The sequence below is a fragment of the Acinonyx jubatus genome, chromosome D2 (genome assembly GCF_027475565.1).
Source record: "Acinonyx jubatus isolate Ajub_Pintada_27869175 chromosome D2, VMU_Ajub_asm_v1.0, whole genome shotgun sequence".
Taxonomy (NCBI): domain Eukaryota; kingdom Metazoa; phylum Chordata; class Mammalia; order Carnivora; family Felidae; genus Acinonyx; species Acinonyx jubatus.
In genome coordinates, this window is record NC_069393.1 from 49,018,658 (window position 1) to 49,041,194 (window position 22,537).

The 22,537-nt window shown below is 43.6% G+C and overlaps 1 protein-coding gene across 6 annotated transcripts in view; it reads right to left on the reverse strand.

Annotated features, from left to right (window-relative positions):
* The window catches only part of PANK1 (pantothenate kinase 1), a 101,235-nt gene that overhangs the window by 39,870 nt on the left and 38,828 nt on the right, over window positions 1–22,537 (reverse strand). The window contains exons 3-4 of one of the 6 annotated variants that reach the window (XM_053207651.1): window positions 22,100–22,243; window positions 12,709–15,571 (exon numbers count right to left, since the gene is read on the reverse strand). The exons of 1 other annotated variant lie outside the window; for it this stretch is intronic. In XM_053207651.1, the coding sequence (XP_053063626.1) occupies window positions 12,709–13,231 (523 nt within the window). In that variant the 5' untranslated portion in view covers window positions 13,232–15,571; window positions 22,100–22,243. Of the gene's footprint in view, window positions 1–589; window positions 1,272–1,363; window positions 3,276–11,791; window positions 12,035–12,065; window positions 12,094–12,708; window positions 15,572–22,099; window positions 22,244–22,537 lie in introns of those variants that run through there. 4 more of the 6 variants (XM_027062603.2, XM_015069059.3, XM_015069058.3 and 1 more) reach the window with 4 other exon arrangements.

Consider the following 22,537-nt stretch of genomic DNA (forward strand, 5'->3'; position numbering starts at 1 on the left):
GAAGCTTCTTCTAACGTCTACAAAAAATGGGTTAATCCAGCAGCAGCACTGTACCAACTAACATTAAGGGCTTACCATGTGCCAGGGTGTGTGCTAGAAGCTTTACATGCAATGTTTAATTTAATTCTCAGAACCCAACGAGGTAGGCATTCTTATTTATGCCCACTTTACAGATGACAGAACTGAGGCCGAGAAGTTAAGGCACTCACCCAAACATTAGTTACGGGGTTTTCAACATGCGTTTCAGTTACGGCTTTTCAATAGAGAAAAATATTTTTAAAGAATTTTGAATTAAATACGTGGGCCCTTTTAAAAAAGTTTCATCTGTATGCAGCTGGTGCCTAACAAGTATCCGTTGCCTAAAAAACGAAAGAGCGACCATTCGCACGCTGTGACTTCTACGGCCCAGTATAAAACCAGATATTAGTCATATCCCTAAATTATTAGAAAATATCATGATACTCAGTATTCTGTCCAAGAAGGCAAGGAAGTATAAAATGCATCTGGAGCTCATTTTGCATAAAACTGAAAGACTCATAAAACTGCCAAGAGTAAGGCAATCCTGGCAGTTATACAGATAAGAACTCACTGATGTTGAAGTGGTTTGATCCTCAAAAACGCTTGACAGACAAGAGTGATATTAGAGAGATTCACGATCTTTTTCTTTGTTCTTGTGGTTCATTTGAAATGAAGGAACGGCAAATCTCACAAATTTCAGCAATACCCCTCCTGGTAACCTCCTGTAAACTCCACATTCAACATTGAATCCAGTACCCCCAGACTTCCAGTCTGAGCCCAGTCCTCCTTCCCAGGTGTCTTCAGAATGAGTGCTAGCTTGCCTGTTCCCACCCTAGTGACTGCAGAGGCGGAATTCTTTTAATCCTGTTCCCAGTCTCTCCCTCTCAAGACAGAAACTACATGGGAGATACAAATCACTTCTAGTCCAGTGATTCTGGGATGATTCCAAAGTGCCTTTTTTGGCACATGGTTATTTCATTACGAGAATGAAGTTTCAAATCTCAGACCATGAAGATATGGTTAAAAATTAATCATAAACAGGCAGTAGCAGGTACTGGCAAAACAAACAAAAACAAACAAACAAACAAACAAAAACATACCAAAAAAAACCCCAAACTAAATCCTCCCAGGAAACACAATATCAGATTTTCATCTATCTATCAACAAACAGGATGCAACGATTTTAACCATAAACTGAATTTATTCCTCTAACTGTGCATCATAAAATACTATATAGCTTCAACTGAAAATAATACATTGTTAACTTTTTCCAGCAATTAACAGATTATGGTTATGCTTTCAAAAAGAGTTTTTATCTTTTAGAAACACATATAAAAACACTTACCATTAAACTGAGATATCTGAGACTTGCTGCAAATCATCCAGTTTGAAAGGGGAGGTTTGGATGTAACAGAAAAAATAAGACTGGACATGAGTGCAAAGATAGGCTGAGTGATGAGTGATGGGCAGTTATTTGATGTACACTCTGGCTTTATATAACATTTGAAGTTTTCCCAAGTAAAAAGATTTCTTTATAATCCCAACACTCTCTAAATACTCATGCAAAACAGTGAGAGGACAGTGGGGCATCACGAGTCGCCTTTGGAGTAAAACTCTAATGGGAATGAACTGGGGAAGTCCCTTTTTTTGCCCCACAGATCCTGCCTCTGGAAACAAACAAACAACCTCCCTTCCCTTTTGGCTGGGACAAATTTCAGCCTGCCCGCCCTAACCAAAAACATGAAATGGAGATCCTCTGGCAACTCCGCCCTGCCATGTCACCAACAGTAAATTAATTATAAATCACCCTAGAAAGGTGCAAGGTTCACTGGGGCTAGATTTACACCTATCTAAAGGAAAAATATTGGTGTTGCCCAGTCCACATGTAACGAACACGTAGCTCAAAACAACTCATGTCATTCAAAATAAAAACAGGAGTGAATCATAAAATGAGTGTAAAGAAGCCTAAGGTTATGGTTCTCCTGTAGTTAGTACTCTGGTGCATGCATGTATATATACATAAAGTCATGTATATTATTTTCTTTTTTCTTTCTTTCTTCTCTCCTGCTGCGTTGTTGGTACACTAACACCTGCTTATTCTACCTACTGGGTGATCTGGCACTGAACCCAACGGTATTTGGGGTAGGAATTTAGGAGGGAGAACGAGAGGCAGACAACAATGTGATTCTAAATTCTACCCTTAAAACATAGCGGGTCCTCAAATATGTGTGGAATACTTTCTTTCCTGAGAATGAATTTCTTTTGTCTGACTCCTCACCTTCCGGCATTATCCTACTTAGCAAAGGACATGTCAGTCTTTTTCTCCCATTCTCTGAATCAAAGGCTTTAATTATTCAGCTCGTATTACTGATGCTGTCTGGGACTTTCCTCTGCGTGACCCATGACCTGTATTCTAGTCAGTGACGTCCTGGTAAATGTTTAGCAACTGGCTGCCTAAGAAGAAAACCTTGATTTTTAGCGTTTGCCAATTTCCATAGGGCAAATACACTCACTGTAGTCAATTTCAAGCTGCCAACACCAGGACATAGGATGCAGAATTAGGGAGAAATGTGTACAACCAGCTCCCCTGAGCACGTAGGAGCTGGCCCCATCAAATTAAGGGAACTTGTGGTTTTCCTAGGATGATCCCAGTTTATGCCTGTGGTCCTGGCATAATTATTCACGATACCCCTTACCACTCTTTAAAAGTGTTGACGATATATCATGCAGTCACTCCAAAGAATAAATCACATTTGGGCCACTTCCTCATAGTAAAAATCTTCCATAAAAGGTAGGATGTGGTATCTCCTTGACCAAACTGATATTACCTTCCTTCTCCCAAATACGTAGCATGTTTTTAGATGTTTTTCATCAAACACTGGTAGTTGGGAAAGTATGGATGGCAAACAGACAGCCTCAACTTGTTCAAGTCCTCTGACTTATACGCACAGAGTTTAGGGACTTGGAAATGCCATAGATTTGACTAAAATCAAGCCAGGCAACTGGCTTCAGGCTACACTCCAGCTTGGAATCACATGAAGCCGAGTATCCCATGCAGAGTCTAGCACAGTGCGTGGCCCACAGGAATAAAAACTGGTTAGCTCCAGGGCGCCTGGGTGGCTCAGTCAGTTAAGCATCTGACTCTTGATTTCGGCCCAGGTCACCATCTCACGGTTTGTGAGACTGAGCCCTGAGTCGAGTTCTACTCTGAGAGCATGGAGACTGCTTGGGATCCTCTCTCACTCCCAATCTCTCTCTCTCTCTCTCTCTGCCCCTCCCTTGCCCTCCCTCTCTCTCAAAATGAAAAAATAAACATTTTTAAAAGATTTAAAAAAAAATGATTAGCCCCTGTGGGACATACAGGCTTATTAAATCTTGGCGTTCAAGGTCACCCAGGTCAGTACTTACCTGATCCCTTTTATGACAACCCCAAGAGGCCATTCTCCCATCTAAGCTTTAATACTTTGGCAACTCAACACAACCAGTACTGGCTCACAAGGATGATGAAGTCTGGCAGGTGAGTGTGTGGGTCTTTGTTTTTCAGAGGGCAGGACGCCATGGAACAGTCAAGTTAAATGGCTGTCTTTAAATGTCTAAGTAGCTGTCATGCAGAAGAGAGATTAGATACACTGTAGGGTCAAGGCAGAAGTTATAGGAGTAAGTGTAAGTAAGGAAGGGCATCTAACATCACCATCCATGACAGCTAACATTTATTGGGTGCTTATGTTTTGCTGGAAGCCTCATTACACTGTGGACCCATATCAAGCTTGAAGTCACAAAAATCCACCCCTGCCTCGTTCCCTCCTGGACTGCCTACCTCAGGCTGTAAAGGAATTGTTTGTCCAGAAGGCCCAGAGGATTCCTAGCAACTGGCACTGCCCAGGTTGGCCACAGCTCACAGAGATTCACGTAAGTTCAGTCTGTCCAGAGGCGTTAGCTAAAGACCCAGTGGCCCAGATTCAGCATTGAGTCAGGGCCAGGCATTCCAGAAGGTTCACGTGCTGGTCTCGAAGGCAACAAGTGCCCAGAAATATCCATCTCCTCATCTGCCAGAACAAGGTTTGCTAGGCTATGGGTAAAAAGAAGGCCTGAGAAGTAGCATTCGTTCTGAATTCTGTAGCCTTGTTTGATTCCTGCAGCTTTCATAAAGGAAAGGTGCTCACTTTCCTAATCCTTTTCTCTTGTGTGCATTATCTGCTTCACTCAGGGGCTGACATAGCAAACCGTAAAGATCAAAGGAAGAAACTTCTTTTTTTAGAAATAACTTTGTCCTAGGGTGCCTGGGTGGCTCAGTTGGTTAAGTGTCTCAGGTCACGATCTCATGGTTCGTGAATTCAAGCCCCTCATGGGGCTCTGTGCCGATAGCTCAGAGCCTGGAGTCTGCTTCGGATTCTGTGTCTCCCTCTCTCTCTCTGCCCCTCCCTTACTCGCACTCTGTATCTCTCTCTCTCTCTCTCTCTCAAAAGTGAATAAACATTAAAAAAAAAAAAAAACAAAACCAACTTTGTCCTGACACTAGATTAACAGTAAAACAAATGACAGTCTTCTTAGTCACCAAGTTGCCAAAATCACCCTCAGACAGGTCATGCTGTACATCTCAGGAGTTGCAGTGGGGCAACTTATGAAAGTGACAATGAGGTCAAGAATTGCAACACAGGCCATGTATCCTGCCTCTAGAAACGTCAGAATTAGGGCACTTCCATTCAGGATGTGATGTTGGGTCAGGTTGGAAGATACCTTGAATGAAGCCCAGTCTCAGTTGGGGCAAGATGAGTTCATGGAAATCCTGAGATTTCACAAAGTTTTGAAAGCCTCTGTGACTAAGTAACAGCAGTAATATTAATATTAAATGTCCTGCTTGTGTTAGCAAGTAAAATATCTTTTACTGTGCACGTAGCAGGGTCCAGTCACTCTGTTTTACAACTTATCTCCATTTTCTGCCTTTGGTCCTCACAACCAATAAGATGGACGCCATTCTCTCTATTGGAGAAGTTAAGGATCTCGCCTGAAGGGGACACTGTTAGTAATGGCACAGTGAAGCTCTGAATTCAGGTCTGGTGGCTTCAAAGCTCTTTCCACTACAGAACACTACCCAAGTCTAGCCCAGCAGAGTCAAAATCTGAACTCAGACAGTTTTGCCCCAAGCCTTTGTGCTATCCTTCAGTTTCTTCACCTGCTGAGGGAAGATCATATGATTTGTCTTACCATAGTCTCAGTATCTTATAAACAACAGAAATTTATTTCTCACAATTCTGGAATCCAAGATCAAGGTACTGGTGGATTCAGCGCCTGGCAAGACCCTGCCTCCTAGATGGCTATCTTTTTGCTGTCCCCTCACATGGCAGAAGTGGGGATGGGGGTTCTAGCTCTCTGAGGTCTTTTATAAGGACACTAATCCCAATCATAAGGGCTCTACCCTCATGACCTAATCACCTCCCAAGGGCCCCACCTCCTAATAACACCACCTTGGGGGTTAGAATGTCAATATATGAGTTTTGGGGGGACACAAGCGTTCAATCTATAGCAGTACCCAACTCACAGGGTACTGCGAGCGTTTGCTGAGATAATCCATATAAAGTGTTTAGCTTAGTGTCTGCACATAGTAAGTGCCCTTTAATGTTGGCCGCTGTTACTTCCACAGGCACATGGATGAGCTTTTTGCCAAAGGTGTACAGATTGCATACACTTATCTCTTCTTAAAGTTTTACAGAACACACTTCCTTTTCCCAACATAAATAATAAGTTTATCAGGGCAGAAAAGAGAGCCAGCTAGCTGGCAATGGACTTAGACTTGGGTCTGAATTTTGGCTCGGTCATTCACGGACTACAGGCTTTGGGGCGGGATACCTCACTTCTCTGAGCCTCTCTCTCTCCATCTGTAAAATGGACAGTGGGGTTGGTAATGTGCATGCTTTCATCAAAACACGTACAGAACAATATGTACACAGCTGTTGCTCAATAACAGCTACTCTACTGGAAGTGACTACTGTTAAGTACTCACTATGGTCATAAGTTTTTCCGTCCTCTTTCCAAACTGTAGAGAAACCTGCTGGAGGTCCAGATCATTATTTTGATGTAACTGCCTCTAAAAATAACATTACCTCACCCCTTCGAATCATCTGTTATTTTCAAATGTATTCCCAAGGAGAATACGAACACACACACACACCCACCCATACACACACATGTGATTAGCCAAGTCTAAGCATCTAAGAGATGTCATGAATTAAGTAATGAGATACCACGCTCGATAGCTCCATCACCTACAGAAAAGGTCTTCTTAGAAATTCTGTGCGCCACATTGGGTACACTGAACAGTTTCTGTATCTGATTCAGAATACTGCCATCCCAAGGTGAATACTGGCTTACTTATTAAAGCTAAAGCACATGTAATTAAATATCATAGAAGTCAAACCTTGATTTATTTTTACTTTCAAGGCAATTGGTTTGTATTAAAGCCACTCACACACACCTACACACAAGTCAAGCTATCACAAAAGCAAAACCCCAAAACCTGTCAATTAAAACCAGTACTCCTTTGTTTCTCTACTAATTCTATTTCCAAAACCATGATGGGTTTTGTTTTATTCACTTGTTAAATGCCCCACATGCTAAACATTAACAGCACCTTTTCCATCTTTGGTTACTGTGCCAAGCAAAATATCCTTCGTATTAAGGTTGAAATTCACTTACTGGTCTTTTGAGGAAAAGTGTTCACATGCCTAACACATTCTGATACCTGACTTAACCACTTAGATGCAGGCCACTTGGGCCTTAAAGTCTTAATCTTCGGTTTAAATGTGCATTGCACAACTCATAACTTCACGGACAAACTTGGGAATCTGACCACGTCCCACATGGTAGGAATACTACAGTGTGCCCTTGCTTTCCATTTTGGTCTTGTGTTCTTGAATTTGCAATGCTTCCCATCCATGTAGAAGTACTGAGTACAGTTTTTTTACAAAAAAAAAAAAAAAAAAAAGCATATATATCTACCCTCTGTGCAGATACAACCAGAAAATTCTATGATCTTTTTTATCCTGGTTTTTCTCATAGGAAGTGGAAAGCCCAAATGCCAAAGCTAAATACCCCAATGTTTGGAAAATTGAGGCCTCATACTTTCACCATGCTGGCTAGCTGAAATGGGTGACAGATTTAGGTTTCTTTGGTTTGTACCTATGAGTATGTTATGGGTGCAATGGATTTTCACCCATTTTCTGCTCGTAGCATCCTATCTAAATGATTTGAGAAGCCAGAATGCCCACCCCACAGGAGGCTGCCCTCCCTGATCCAGTCTTTATTCCTGCCTGTTGCCAAGCAACAGAGGAGGGAAGGGAGAGGGCAGCACTGATCCTCCAGTCTTCTGAGGATGCCCAAATACTTGCCTTTCTGCAGCATAGTGTTTGGTGACTCCAACAATCTCCTTTGCATTTCTCTCCTCACTCCACCAGGGTGGCTCATCTAACAGTGTCCTTGTGGTCTAAAATATCCAGCATTTCAAGGAAACATCTAAATACTACTTTGTGCTGTTTTGGTTCCTCTTCCAAAAAGTATGTGTCGACCCATCTCATCAACAATAACTTAAGAAAGAGTCACGGACAAGGGCATGCAGGTGGCTCAGTTGGTTCAGTGTTTGGCTCTTGATTTTGGCTCAGGTGATGATCTCACTGTTGGTGAGTTTGAGCCCGTTAGAGTCCCTAATCGGGCTCTGCACTGACAGGGCGGAGCCTGATTGGGATTCTTTCTCTCTCCCTTTCTCTCTCTGCCCCTCCCCAGATCCTTCTCTCTCTCTCAAAATAAATAAACTTAAGAAAAATCTTTATTAAAAAAAAGAAAAAAGAGTTACACATGAAGTTGTTGCTACAGCAATGTTTATGATGTAGAGACCCCTCGCTGCAGCCTAAAGCTTCCAGAGAAAGGTTAAATAAATTCTTGGGGATATAATACAACCATTTAAAAAATGATGTTTTGAAAAAAACAAAAAAACAAAAAAACAAAACAAAATAAAACCAAAAAAAAAAATGATGTTTTGGGGCACCTGGGTGGCTCAGTCTGTTGAGCAACTGACTTCAGCTCAGGTTGTGATCTCACAACCTCACGGTTGTGAGTTCGAGTCCCGTGTTGGGCTCTGTGCTGTCAGCTCAGAGCCTGGAGCCTGCTTTGGATTCTGTGTCTCCTTCTCTCTCTGCCCCTCCCCCACTTGTGCTCTGTCTCTTTTTGTCTCTCAAAAATAAATAAACATAAAAAATTTTTTTAAAATGATGTTTTGGGGTGCCTGGGTGGCTCAGTCAGTTGAGTGTCTGACTCTCGATTTCGGCTCGGGTCATGATCCCAGGGCCGTGGGATTGAGGCCTGCATGGGGCTTCATACTGAGCATAGAGCCTGCTTGAGATTCCCTCTCTCTCTAAAATTAAAAAAAAAAAAAAAGTTTTAATGCCATAAAAAAATGCTTATGCTAAAACTTTTAAAAACAAAAGCTAGCAAAATCTCATCTTAGTATGATCTCAAATTACCTGTAAAATATGGCACATTGTAAACAGTTGTTTTCTCTAAGTGATGGGACTGTAAGTACTTTTTCCTGCTTTTTCTCTACAGTTTTCTATTATCCACTATTTGTATTGGGGAAGGGTAAAAAAATAATTGAAGGACTAAGAGTGTTATAGCTAATCAAATAAAACATTTTGGTCTTTCCTATTCTAAGCCTGTTTTTTGTTTTGTTTTGTTTGTTTTTAAGGAAGTCAATCTCTGGCAGCTCAATTGTCCTGTCCTTTGGATTAACAGTGGACAGTATTCTGTATGGGGGTGATGAAAGCTGGCTACTGAATAAATGCTATATGCCAAGCAGGGATCTAGGTTCTTACTATATACATTATCTAATTTAATTCTCATATCAACCCAATGAGTAGTATGATTATCTCCATCCTGGAACTGACACATAGGTGAATTATTGGCCCTAGGCCATCCAGCAGCTATCCAAACACAAACCCTCTGGGGTTTGAATGGCTACACCATTTACAACACATTAGACCCTCACAGCATTTTATTAGGACTATCATTAGTTTCAAAATATTTGGGAAGTGAGCTGACTCAGTAAGGTGCTACTTATGCATGCTTCAAAGAATCAAATCATCAAGGAGCAGATCAAAGGAATCTCCCAGTTGATACTCTGTGGAAATTCCAGTGAAGAGATTTTGCCAAAGTCTATCTTATGGATGGAAATGACTATCTCAATGAGGTGGTGATAATGTCACTTGTACCTTTTCTCCTGTGACATCAGTCAAATGTTCATGGACCTGAGGTGCAAGGCATAAGAGAAAAAACTATATCATCTGCAATCAGACTTCTAACCTAATTGAGGAAATAAGACAACACACAGGGAACAATTGGCACAAAGAAGAAGAAGAAGAAGAAGAAGAAGAAGAAGAAGAAGAAGAAGAAAAGGAGAAGGAGGAGAAGGAGGAGGAGGAGGAGGAGGAGGAGGAGAATGGAAGAGGAGGAGAAGGAAGAGGAGGAGAATGGAGGAAGAGGAGGAGGAGGAGGAGGAGGAGGAGAATGGAGGAGGAGGAGAAGGAAGAGGAGGAGAATGGAGGAAGAGGAGGAGGAGGAGGAGGAGAAGAAGAAGAAGAGGAAGAAGAAGAAGAAGAAGAAGAAGAAGAAGAAGAAGAAGAAGAAGAGGAGGAGGAGGAGGAGGAGGAGGAGGAGGAGGAAGAAACCCAATGAAATGCTAAGTCGTGTGGCAAAGTGGATAACTAGCATAGAAGTCATAGCTCTGAAGTAACAGAATTTGGAAGACACAAGGAACAACACTTTAAGACCACCTAGCCAACTCCAGTGTCTCAACATGAGAGCTAGTAACTTGGTTGAGGCTACACAGCTAAATAGCAGAGGTAGGTGAAGTAACCAAGGAAGACCGATGAAGCAGTCTTACAAAAGCTTTCCAAGGACAAGTGGTGAGGTGATGGTACTTTCGATAAAAAGTGGACAACACTCCCCTCTCCTGGTTTAGCAAAATTAACCTACCACTGGTCTGATGTTTAGCTTACAAGCTTGTAAAGAGTTACTGCGTTGAGATTTAAAATTTTAAAACAATCAGAAACTACTGAATTGTTTGTTTCATTGCATTCATCGTTTTCAAACGTTAAGTATTTCTATGTGTATTGCACTCTATCCACGATATTACCAAATAGAAACACACCCACTCACATAAGCATTCCAAGTGCCTATCTGAGAGCACTGAGATCTGGCTGTCTTCAACACACCTCTGGTTTAGACGGAAGCAGGTTGTTTGACGTTGTAAACTGATAAATAGGAATTATTTGTTCAGCTTCAATGCTTCCACCAACAACAATACCCCTGCATTTTATTTAAAACACCCAAATACTCTTTGTAATAGTTGCTCACATAAAATCTATCAATCGTTAGAAAATGGGGATATACTTAACTCTTAGTATATCTAACTAAGATATAGATTAGATTAGATTAGATTAGAGAATCTAAATATGAATTGACCGAGCACTATCTTTTTTTTATAAAAAAATACCTAAACATTAATAGACAAGGCTTAAAGATGTTGCCCTAGTTTTCAATGAGAACTTTTGGTAGTGAACACAGCAGATGCCACTCAGAACATGTAAAATTTATTTCAGAAATGCTTGTTCAAATTTGAGAAATGAAAACACGGTAGGATAATGAAAAGTAAATTTTGATGAATCCCTTTTAAAAGTTTAAAAGTTAAGTATCATGGTCACTGGACTTAAAATAGCTAAGGTTTTAATTTTTGTAAAAAATACAAACCACTTTAATTTCTGACACCAAATACATAGGCATAAAGTTATATTTTCTTGTATTCTAAAATAATAATTGTTGGGGCGCCTGGGTGGTTCAGTCAGTTAAGCATCTGACTTCAGCTCAGGTCCGTGGGTTCCAGCCCCTTGTGGAGCTCTGTGTTCACAGTTCAAACCTGGAGCCTGCTTGGGATTCTCTGTGTGTGTGTGTGTGTGTGTGTCTCTCTGTTCCTCCCCCACCCGTGCTCTGTCTCTCTCTGTCTCTCAAAAATAAATAAGCGTTTAAAAAGTAATTAAAAACTTAAAAAAAATCCTTGTGGGTTTGCAAGCTCAAGTTAAGCCTCAAAATTATTTTTTCTCTGCCTCCAATCTATTGTTAAGAGAGAGTACTTTTAATTCCTCAAAAATTATTTCTAAAGGTGTTATATACCCTCACAGACCATTTAGGCTAGCTATACTACACAAAAACTCAAAACAGTTCTCTTTCGATATACTTTAGCTATTTACATTGCAAACTGTTCTGCGATTTGTAAACATAGATCAGAGAAATAACTAAAATGTGGTTTCAAAAGAAGTAAAACAGGTTAATAAATCATAAGTAATCAAGTCCATAAAGAAGGTAATTTTCTAACAAGTCTGAAAAACAAAAATAAGTACAAATTCAAGTGCTAAATAGATGCCTTCCTTACAACAATCACCAAATCTGCTGTGTGGCTTCAAAGTTAACTTTCAGCCTAAACATTTCACATCTACAAAATACAAGCATCAGAGTCATCCCGTCCCACATCAGTACTTTCCAAAGTCTCAGAGATTTTAACTGAGCGCAGAACACCTAAGAGTCTAAAGAGAGAAACAAAAAAGTTTGCCAAATATCAAGCTTTTACAGATAAATCCAAAACCTATACTAGCAATTTCTCCGTATCAGACAGAATAACCCATACGCAAATGGTGTTTGAATGCAATCGCTAATTAGTATGCATTCTACTTACTTTGCTTTTTGCCATTTATAAGCTTCATTAAAGACACCCAGAAAGAGGTAACCAGTAGAAGGAGGTTCAGCTCAGATAGGAAAAAACAGTTGTAAACTCGATCTACGAATTTACATCCCACAACGTCATGCAGGGAAGGTACTCTTTATAAAGTAACATCATATAGACACGCTTTAGATTGTGAAATAACGCCTTTCAGCTTTTTACGCCGCAAGCTACCATTAGAAACCCTCAACTCTACCTCCCCAGTTCCCAGAAAAAAAAAAAAATCCACCTCTAATTCTCATTGGTCCACATAGTTCCGGCCCACATGGTATCAGTGGGTGTGCCCCCGCCAACGGGTCCTCTCATTGGCTGCGAGGAAAGAGCATTTAATAGGATGTGATTTGGGGGGTTGTCAAACTCCACGCCTCCAGGCCTTGCGTTTGCCAATAGACCCGAGGTACTGGCGGCTACTCTGCGATTCAAAGGACAAGGTGGCTGCCTGAGCGCCAACCCAGAAAGACGGACTCTGACAGGAAAAGGGGCGAGGAGAAGGGAGAGGGCCCTCCCGCTCTACGCCTACTCCCGGAACCCGTGAAATGTTGGCACACGTGCATTTTCCCACCGACCAATTAGGAAGGCGGGCAGTACGCTGGCCTTGCCTAGAGCCAAGACCGAAGGAGCAGCGCAGGATCCGCATTGAATCGGCCCATTCTACAGACGGAAGCAAGCAAGCGTGAGGCTCAGGCAGCGATCTTTAGTGCTTGGCACCCCTGGGGAAAGAATCAGTCCCCGGAGTCCCCTCCGTACACTCCCCCGACAGCGGGCGCTGGGGCGCACCAGTCGCGCTGCGGTGCCTGCCCGCGGCTCCCGGGGTGGTAGGCGCGCGGGATGCGCCTGCCTCGCGCCAGCGTTCCGCTCGCGATGGGACTTACGCGGCCTGTTCTTCCTCCCGGAGTCCATCCTCCTCCTCAGCCGGCATTTCTTGGCGGGGGAGTCGTGCTGAGGGGGCGGTGGCTGCGGCTGAAGCTCGGGCAAGAGCTGGAGGCGCGGGGGTGCCGCGTCGCCACCGCCCGCGGGGCCCCGGCTGCAGAGGAGCAGCGGCTGGACTGGCGGCGGGTGGAAGCCGTTGTGCAGCAGCCCGTTTACGGCGGCAGCTCCGGTGTCGGCGGGGGGCCCCGGAGCGTGCATGGCCGAGTGCTCGGGCCGCCCGCCCCGGTCGCCCATGCCGGAGGCTGGTGCGGCGGCGCGCGGGCCCCGGCTCAGGCAGCCTCGCTGGAGGTCATTCTCGGGCGTCTTTATTTCCCCGGATCCTCCCTGCGGTTTCCGATTCAGCAGCCGCAGAGCCGGCGCCGGGGGATGGCGAGCCCGGCGCTCCTCCCCTTCTCCCACCGGCTCCCCCCTCTCCTCCGCGCTCTGCCCCCTGCGCGCCCGCCCCGCCGCGCCAGCCTGGAGCATGCCAGCTCCGGGCGCGGAATCGGGGATCCCCGCGGACCCCCAGCCGGGGCCCCCACGGCTCGCCTCCCCCTGTTCCCCCGGTCGCGCGACTTCAAACGCGGCTTCCTTGCCTTCCAGACCTGTCCCCACTACTGAGCATGCCCAGTGCTGCCCGCCACCGCCACAGACGAGTTTCAACTAGGGGACTGAAGTTCTCTGGGTTTGCAAAAAGATGGGCGGGTTGAGCTTTGTATCTCGGAGAGGCGGAGAGGGGACTGAGCGAGGCTGGCGCAAGAGGAGCAGGTAGCTTCGGGAGGAATACGGAGGCACACAAATATTTGTTGAGGTTTCAAGTTTGCTAATCCTGTCCCCAGAGAGCTAGACACCTTTGCAAGGTCATTCACGCTGTCCCCTCCAACACCCCTCCTCTCGTTGCTTTGTGAGTGTGTGTGTGTTTGGTTAAGTGACCAAACTACTTACAGGCCTGAGTGGAGGGAGGAGAGGGAATATTTATAGAAAGGTAGGCCGATTTGGGGAGGGAGGGGAGTGAAATTTCTTTACTGGCACACAGACAGACACCATGTGGTTTCCCGGAGTTGTCTTCTGCAGGGAGGAAACCTAGGAATACAGTGTAAGGACAGTGAAGGACACAGCTGCACGCAGGATTAACAGGTGCTGGAAGAGACCAAGAAAGCAGAAGCAGTCCCAAGCTATAAAAAGCACTTTCCTCACCCAGAAAGGACGTCAAGAGACAAAGTGATCCTATCTGTAGAATAAGGAGTTGCCTGTGTTTTAAGAAGGGAAGGCAGTATGGCCCGGTGGTCAACACCATAACCTTTGGAGTCTGAGCTGGGTTCAGGTTCCAACTCGGCCACTGAGCAAACCCAGAGAGAGTCATTGCTCAAGTGAGCACACCTGGCAATAGGAAACAGGACTGGACATGCTCCGTAGGCAGGGCAAATTTGGGTGCTGAGGACTTTACCAAAGTTATGTAATCCCTTGAGGCTTCAGCTTTTGAATCTAACAAGGAGCTGTTGTGAGAAATCTATCTAAAGTAACTGGTACAATCCTGGCACACAGGAAATGCTTCAAACAGGTGGTAATCTTTACTACATTATTAGCAGTTCACCCATGTCGAGTGAGAGGAAGAAGCCATGTTCACAGCCATATTTACTGTGTGATTTATTATATGTGATGTTCTCCATCATTTGTATTTACCTAACCTACAGAGGACTCAGAGGCCAGCAAGTGCTGCCTGGGCCACTGGGTTGCCAAGCCCCTGGGCCTCAGTGCGTTCAGCAGCAGCCAGGGCCTGTGCCTTGAATTGGCAATTTCTTCCAGGAGCGCCCTACCCAGAACCACAGCTTGGGAACCATAGGGGCCCTTGAGAACTCTGGTCTGCCCACTCATTTTTCCAGATAAGGAAACAGCCACAGAGAGATGGCTGAGGTTGTTAAGAGCAAAATCAGGGCGAAATCCTAAATCTTCTATCCCTGACTTTATCATACTATTTGAGACACAGAGGAAAAAAACAAAACAAAACTTGGGGCTGTGGCCCCTACCTCTCCTGCCTCATCTCCAGCTCCCTGTGCTCCTGCTATAGGGCAGCCTGCCAGTTCCTCAATTTATTTTCCCTTTGCATCTGTTATTTCCATTGGCTGAAATTCTCTTCCCCCAGACCTCTTTGTCCACTAGATTTGGACTCAATCCTCAGATCTCTGCTTCAACCTCTTATATTTAGAGAAACTTTCCCTGACCCTTGGGACTAGATCAGGTTTTCCTACTCCCTACACCATATCTTCCTTACTCTATCAGTTTGTAACTCTACGATGCATCTGTTCCCTTATTTGTCAGTGGGGATATTAATAGGACATCAACTAAGTCGTTACAATGATGAAATTAACTAATATATGTGAAGCACCCAGCACATCATAACTGCTCTGAAAAATCTAGATATTGTAGCCAGGGCACAGGGGTGCAGGAGCCCCTGGCTGTGAGGGTCCCAAACAGACCAGGTTCAGCTACTTGCCACTGACAAAATCCAAAAGGCAAAGAGACAAGTAGTGGGGAAATAAGAAAGGAATTGATTTCGGTGAGGCCAATACCAGAAAGCAGACTAACATGTCAAAGACTGTCTCAAAAGTGCTGACAATACTTCCAGGTTTATATAAGGAAAACAGGGGGCAAAGTTCAGTGGGTACATGCAGCTGGGCAGTCAAGGTGAGGTTGATCATTGTCTTGGGGTCAGTCAAGCAGGGTCTTGCTGGCTCAGGGTGGTTCTTATTGCTTGAGTGGGTAGTTTTGGTTCTCATTAGGGGATGCTTTGCCCACAGGGTATTTTGCCTGAGGTTAAGAGATAAGCTGGAAAGAAGAAATTAATCGATAAATAAGTTTGAGGTCAAAATAGTAATATTGAAAGAGGTAGTTGAAGTCCTCTTTCAATATTAGTATTTGTCTCACCCCCTCCCCCGGCACCCCGCCCCCCAAACACACACTGTGATCTCCATTAAGGCAGATGACTCTGTTCATCGTTGTATCCCTAGGAAACTTTTGGTAATTACCTGTGACTGAATAAATGACTTACATGATATTTCACCCAGGGTGTCTCTCACTTTCTGCTGTAAATCTGCTAAAAAATCTCTACTGCCACTCCTAAATATTCAAAGATTTTCAAATTCCCACATAACTTAAGCTGAGTAATTTAGGAAGCAGTTTATATCAGAGGTGCAAGTAGGAGCTTTAGCAATGCAGTATCTCCAAGGACATGCTCTCTCCAGCTTGATTCCCAGGCATGTTGAGGAACGCCTGAGCCAGGTGGCTCAGACCCAGGCAGGGCAGAAGTACTGGTACTGGGGACAGAACGTCCTCCACCTGCTTCCTTTCTCCCGCCCTTGTCAGGCTGGTGCCCTGGATCAGTCACACCAAGCATGTGGGGTAGAGAGGAAGTCAGGTGGCATCTCACAGGATTATTCAGGGGAGATATATCTGGGAAGTTTAACTCTGAGGTAGGAGCTCTCACGTGCTCCAGCAGGGGCATGGAACAATGTTTAGAAAAGAGTGAGGGAGGAAGGAACCCTCAAGCCACTTCTCTCCCTTTGTTCATTCATTCATTTATTTACTAGTCATTCATTAAGTGTGTACTATACTGTAGGCACTAAAACAGATGGTGGGAATACAGAGACAACATAGATACCCTCACTACCCTCTAAAAGCTTACAACTCAATAGCAAGAGAGAAGTCAGTGCTTCTCCATCAGTGCTATAAAAATAGCCTGGGGAGTGTTTACTTTTTAACTCTTCATTGAATGTAACATACATACAGAAATGTATACATAATCTAAGGGCAGAGCTCAGTGAATTCCACACAAATAAACACTGTGTGTAATTAGCACCTGATCAAGAAACAGAACATGACCAGTAATCTAGTAGATTTTTTTAAGAGCAAATTCTTCACCCAGGTCCATGGACTGATTTAGTAGGTTTGGAGCACAGGAATCTGCAATGGTGATGATGGTGATGATAAATATTTTTTAAAGAAGTAAAACAGTAGAAAAAAACTTTTCAAAAAACGAGATTATGGGTGCCTGGTGGCCCAGTCAGTTGAGCATCTGATTTCGGCTCTGGTTATGATCTCATGGTTCATGAGTTCAAGCCCTCACCGGATGACCTCAAGCCCTGCTTTGGGTGAGCCCTGCTTCTCTCTCTCTCCCTCTCTCTCTGCCCCTCGTGGTATTCTCTCTCTCTCCTTCTACCTCTCTCTCTGTCCCTCACTCACTTGCACCCTCTCTCAATAAACAAACAAACAAACAAATAAATATTTTAAAAAGTCCAACAACAAAGAGATTATGATGTAGATGGTCCTTGCTTGGACAAACATCGAACAATGACATCTGCCATGGAAGTAACTCCAGAGGACTCCAGACAGCGAGCTACAGGAAGGAGAAAGAAGGGAAGTGGTACTAAAACGGAGTTTAAAATTTGGGGTGCCTGGGTGGCTCAGTCAGTTGGGCGTCTGGCTTCTGCTCAGGTCATGATCTCACAGCTTGTGAGTTCAAGCCCTGCATCGGGGCCCTGTGCTGACAGCCCAGAGCCTGGAGCCTGGTTCGGATTCTGTGTCTCCCTCTCCCTCTGTCCCTCCCCTGCTCGCACTCTGTCTCTCTCTCTCAAAAAATAAATAAACATTAAAAAACAAAAAACCTGGCTTCAGGGAGGAAATAACCCTTAAACTGAATTTTGAATAATAATGGGATTTCTTTAGGGAAGGTTGAAGGAAATCCATTCAGAAGGAGGGAATGGAGACTCTGTGGGAGGTTTGAAGCCTTCTGGCCTGTTTGGGAATCTGCCAGGAGTTCAACAAGGCTGAAGGACAGCTTTGCAAGGGAGGAGGTGAGCATTTGCAGCTGAAAATATTAGATGGGTCCAAATCTTAGATGGCTTTCTGCCAGTAGCAAAGAGTTCCTAAGGGTCACGGGAAAACACTAAAAAGTGTTAGGTTATAGAAACACTACCAGACTTGCATTCTGGAAGAATCTCCTGTAGCAGCCTAGCAAATAATTGGGGGAGGAGGTCCGTATGGAGGGAGACCAGATAGAAGGCTACTGGAAAAGTTCAGATAAGCGGTGATAAGGGTCTGAGGAAAGGACATAGCAGTGGGAATGATAGCATTGTGTAGATTCAAGAAACTTTTAAGGGTAGAATCCATAGGACTTGGTGGGCATTTGGAGGGTGAGGGAGAGGTAAGGCTAGGGTGATTTCTGTTTCCAGTTTGGCCAACTGGTGATGTAGTGGTTTCAACATGCAAGATGAAATCGGCAGAAAAGGACCAAGACCTTCTGCCTATATTCTCTTTGGGTCTTACACTTTAAAAAGGACGACCTTTGGGACGCCTGGGTGGCTCAGTCAGTTAAGCTTCCAACTCTTGATTTCAGCTCAGGTCATGATCTCACAGTTCATGAGATCGAGCCCCACATGGGGCTCTGCGTTGACATCGAGGACCTGCTTGGGATTCTCTCCCTCCCACTCTCTCTCTGCCCCTTCTCTGCTATCTCCCTCTTTCTCAAAACAAATAAAAAGACAAATAAATAAACATTTTTTTTTTTTAAACCCGATGATCTTCGGGGCACCTGGGTGGCTCAGTCGGTTAAGCATCCGACTTCAGCTCAGGTCATGATCTTGCACTCTGTGAGTTTGAGCCCCTCCTTGGGTTCTGTGCTGACAGCTCAGAGCCTGGAGCCTGCTTCAGATTCTGTGTGTCTTTCTCTCTATGCCCCTCCCCTGCTCACACCCAGTCTCTCTCTCTCTCTCAAAAATAAACATTAAAAAAAATTTTAAAAAAAATTAAAAAATGATGATCTTTTAAAAATGTAGATCTGATCCTGACATTTTTGTACCTAAATTCCTATGTGGGTGCTCCACAATTCATAATATTCTAAACTCTTTAGCAGGGTACATCCAGGTCCTTCATACACTGCCTGCTTCAGCCTTAATCTCCTGCCACTCACGTTTACTCCCTGTGTTTCTGTGAGTTGTGAGTTCAAGCCTCATGTTGGGTATAGATCACTTAAAAAAAATAAAATCTTTAAAAAGAATTCCTAGAACTTTAGCTGCCAGGATAATATTGCCCCAATATGAACTTCCTTATTTCATTGTTGCTTTTGTTATAGGCATTGGTGCCTTGCTTAGATATTTGCCACAAGGCCACCTCATACAAGAGGTATAGGAGACTATTTTTGAGTGTAGTGTTATTTTCGATTACAGTGATTTTCCATACTGCTTTCTGCAGGGTCCTAAGAGCAGAGCTGCCTGGGGGAGTCAGAGGCCACCACGAACAAGCAAAAGCTTCTCTGGTGAATGAACGGTGTTAGTTAGGTTCTGATGACCCCTTCTTCAAAGCCTCAATCTTTTCCTCTCTTCAGAAAACTCAGCAACTACTACGTAGCAGGCCCCAAGCTAAGTACCAGCGATATACTCTTGAACAAAACCAAAGTCCCTACCCTTGTGTAGACTACAGAAGAGACATGCATTAAGCACATAATCACCAAAAAAGCAAGTGGGGAAAAGGTAAGACTTCCAGTGCCATGAGGACACACACCAGGGTGACCTGGCCTAGTTTTAAGCTTTAGCAGAGGAAATGGTATTTGAGCTGAATTCTAAATATTGAGGAGAAGCTAACCAAGGTTGGGGTGAATTTAGAGAAGGCATTCCTAGCCTGTTCTTTCTACCTCATAAATTTAGTAGGCATTTCATAAATACTTACTGAATGAAAGAATGAATTGGCCCTGTCCCTCTCAATAGGACAAATCAAATGTAGGGAAAATTAATCACTGGAATGAATCATTGGAAAGGTTTAGGCCACTTCTTTCCTCTTTAATGTTCTTTTATATTGGTTGCTCTTCTCTCTGATGATGGAGTATTTTCTACCCAATATTCTTGTTGCCTATTTAAGTTTCTCTTTGGTTTTGTTTTGTTTTTGGTCAACAGAGATGGAAAAATATAGCATCAGCACCACCAATAATAACTGTTTATACATGAATGGAATATACCCCGCATGAGCAAACTTCCTGTCAGTCACTAATATTTTTTGAGCACCTACTAATTATGATTTGGTGAAGGGGGATAGGGTTGGGCTGCTAGAAAGGTAATAGGCTATAATCAGAGTAACCCCAAGTATTGGGCATAATTTCAGGAATGGAGCTGGGTTTAGCAAAATTATAATACTCTTATTATCTAACACTTATTGAGTCCTCATAGGCCATATGCTACATACACAGGCCATGTACTAAGCACATTATAAGTGTCATCTTGTTAATCAGCACAGTAGGCATGTGTGTTGAGTACTATTATTCTCCTCATATTCCAGATGAGGGAAGGAAACTGAGAGAAGCTCATGAACTTGCCCAAATTCAGACAGCAGAAACGTGGAACTGGCATTTGAACTCATGTTCAGGTGGCTCTAGAAACTGCACACTTCGTAACTCAACCATAGTGCCTCCCAAAAGTCAGTGTATTACTCTCATTACCCAGAGTTTACACTGTGGTTGCAAATGTCCGCTCTAATACTCCGCTACCTGCACAACAATGCCTTTCATCACAATTGTTGGGTCTCCTTATTTCTCATTGTTTCTTTGCAGTCTCAATTAAGTCTTGTTCACACAAGAACATTTCCCCCTGTTAAAAAATGTCCTAGCTACAACAATCTCTATTTTGTAATTTATTCAACAAATATGTTTAAATGATGCTACCATGTGCAAGCCACTGTTCCAAGGCAGTGAGGTTACGGTGATGAACAATGCAAAAAAAAATGTCCCTCCTTTCACGGGGTATACATTCTTCTGGGCAGGGAGAAAGGTGGGGACAGGGGAAGACAGAAAATAAACAAGTAAATAAATACAGGCTGTGTTAAGTAACATAAAAATTGAACAAAATGATGTGAAAGAGAATAACTGGAAGAGGGGGGCCAGTTTAGATTGGGGAAGTTGAGGAAGCCACAACTGATGCTGGTACCTGAAGGTAGAGAGATTAAGATGCGAACTGTCATGTAAGGAGATTTGGAAGAACATTCCAGCATATGGAAGAGGAAAAAATGTGTGTGCGTGTGTGTGTGTGTGTGTGTGTGGACGTTTCTCCATAACCAAGTTCCAGTATTTGGAGGATACCGGTGACTAGGATGTATGCACCTTCCTTAGAGAAGGATAGCAGTGTCAGGGAGAGTTTTATATTAGGGTCCCAGTGTTCAGGACACTCAGATTTGTTATATAGGCTCCCTTGTTTTCCAGAGGAAGTCCCTGCTGAATAGTGAAGTTTCTTCAGCCGCAAATAATAAAAGTCACTTTAACTCCCTTCAGCATAAAGTGAATTCACACAGAGAGCTAAGAGGATAAAAATCCCTTGAAAGGCTGAAAGAGCAGGATCCAGGCTGGGCTCCCAGTAATGACGCGCAGGATTCCACCACAGAATACACTTACTCAGGGAACAGTGATTCAGGAGCTGCCGCTTCTGATACAACAGTAAACCAAGAAATCAGGGAGTCATTGCTACTATTGCCAGTTCCAGGACTGGCTGGCTCAGTCTAAATCTACACCGCAAAATGCATGCCTGTATTCTGTCTCTCCAAAGCCATGGCATCCAAGAGAATACGCTCAGATCTCTGCTGCCCCAGAACTGCCTAGCTGATAAAACAGCAGAAATGCAGCTTCCTTTTCAAGCTGGCCTTCTGGATGTTGCCCAAGTGCATCTGCTTGGCCAGAGCTAGACTATGTATGGGATCCAAGCTCTAAGGGACTATGGGAAATGAAGTCTTCAATTTTCTCACTTCTAGCATGTAATAGGGCACATATTACAAGGGGTTGAAATGGAGTTGAGTGAGACCATCTATTTACCTGTCACAAACCTCAATAGAGAATTTTGATAATTAGGTAGCACAGTGTTCGAAGAAAGCCAGTGTGACTCTTGACCTCAGGGCCATGAGTTCAAGCCCCACGCTGGGCATAGAACCTACTTAAAAAACAAAAAAAGAAAACCACAGATCCCAAATAAAGTCACTTATGCTATAGGCTTGACACCTAACCTAACTACAGTTTCAACCTCTCTCAGAAATGTAGTCTTAACCAGTCAGTCAGGAATTTTCTGGTAAGCACCAATAAAGTAATTTGTCACAGGGACCTTCTCCATTCCCCACAGAAAGCTGAGGTAATTCACCTGATAAGACCCACCATCCCTCTCGCTAAGGGAAGGTGACCTTTTCTTTTTGTGAACAGCTTCTTGCCCCACCCTTTTTCCTGTAAAAACCCTCCATTTTGTATACTCCGCAGAGCTCCATTTCTACTTGCTAGATGGCATACTGCCCAAATCATGAATTGCTTAATAAAGCCAACTGGATCTTCAAATTTACCTGGTTGAATTTTGTTTTCTAACAACGGTTTGCCCAGAATTTTTCTGCATCCCGGGAACGCCCTCAGGCCCAGGCAAATTAGGAGAGTTGGTCACTCTGTGAGGTAGCCAGGCTTGAAGCTCCCTGTAAATTCCTTTAGAGGGTCTGAAATGGAAAGCAGGAGTAAGCAAGTAATAACAGAATGATGTTACAGTGTTGAGTTCTAGCTCTAAAGTCACTCAGACATGAGTTTGAATCCCAACTCCTCCTCTTAGTAGCTGTATGACCTTGGCTAATTTACCTCTCAGCCAATTTCTTCCTCTATCCAGCACTTTCCAGTAGAATTCTGTGATGAGGTAAAGTGCACTAGATCTACATGGTGGTAGTCACTATTCAGATGTGGTTTTTGAGTAGTCAGTATATGGCTAGTGTGACTAAGAAACTGGATTTTAAATTTAA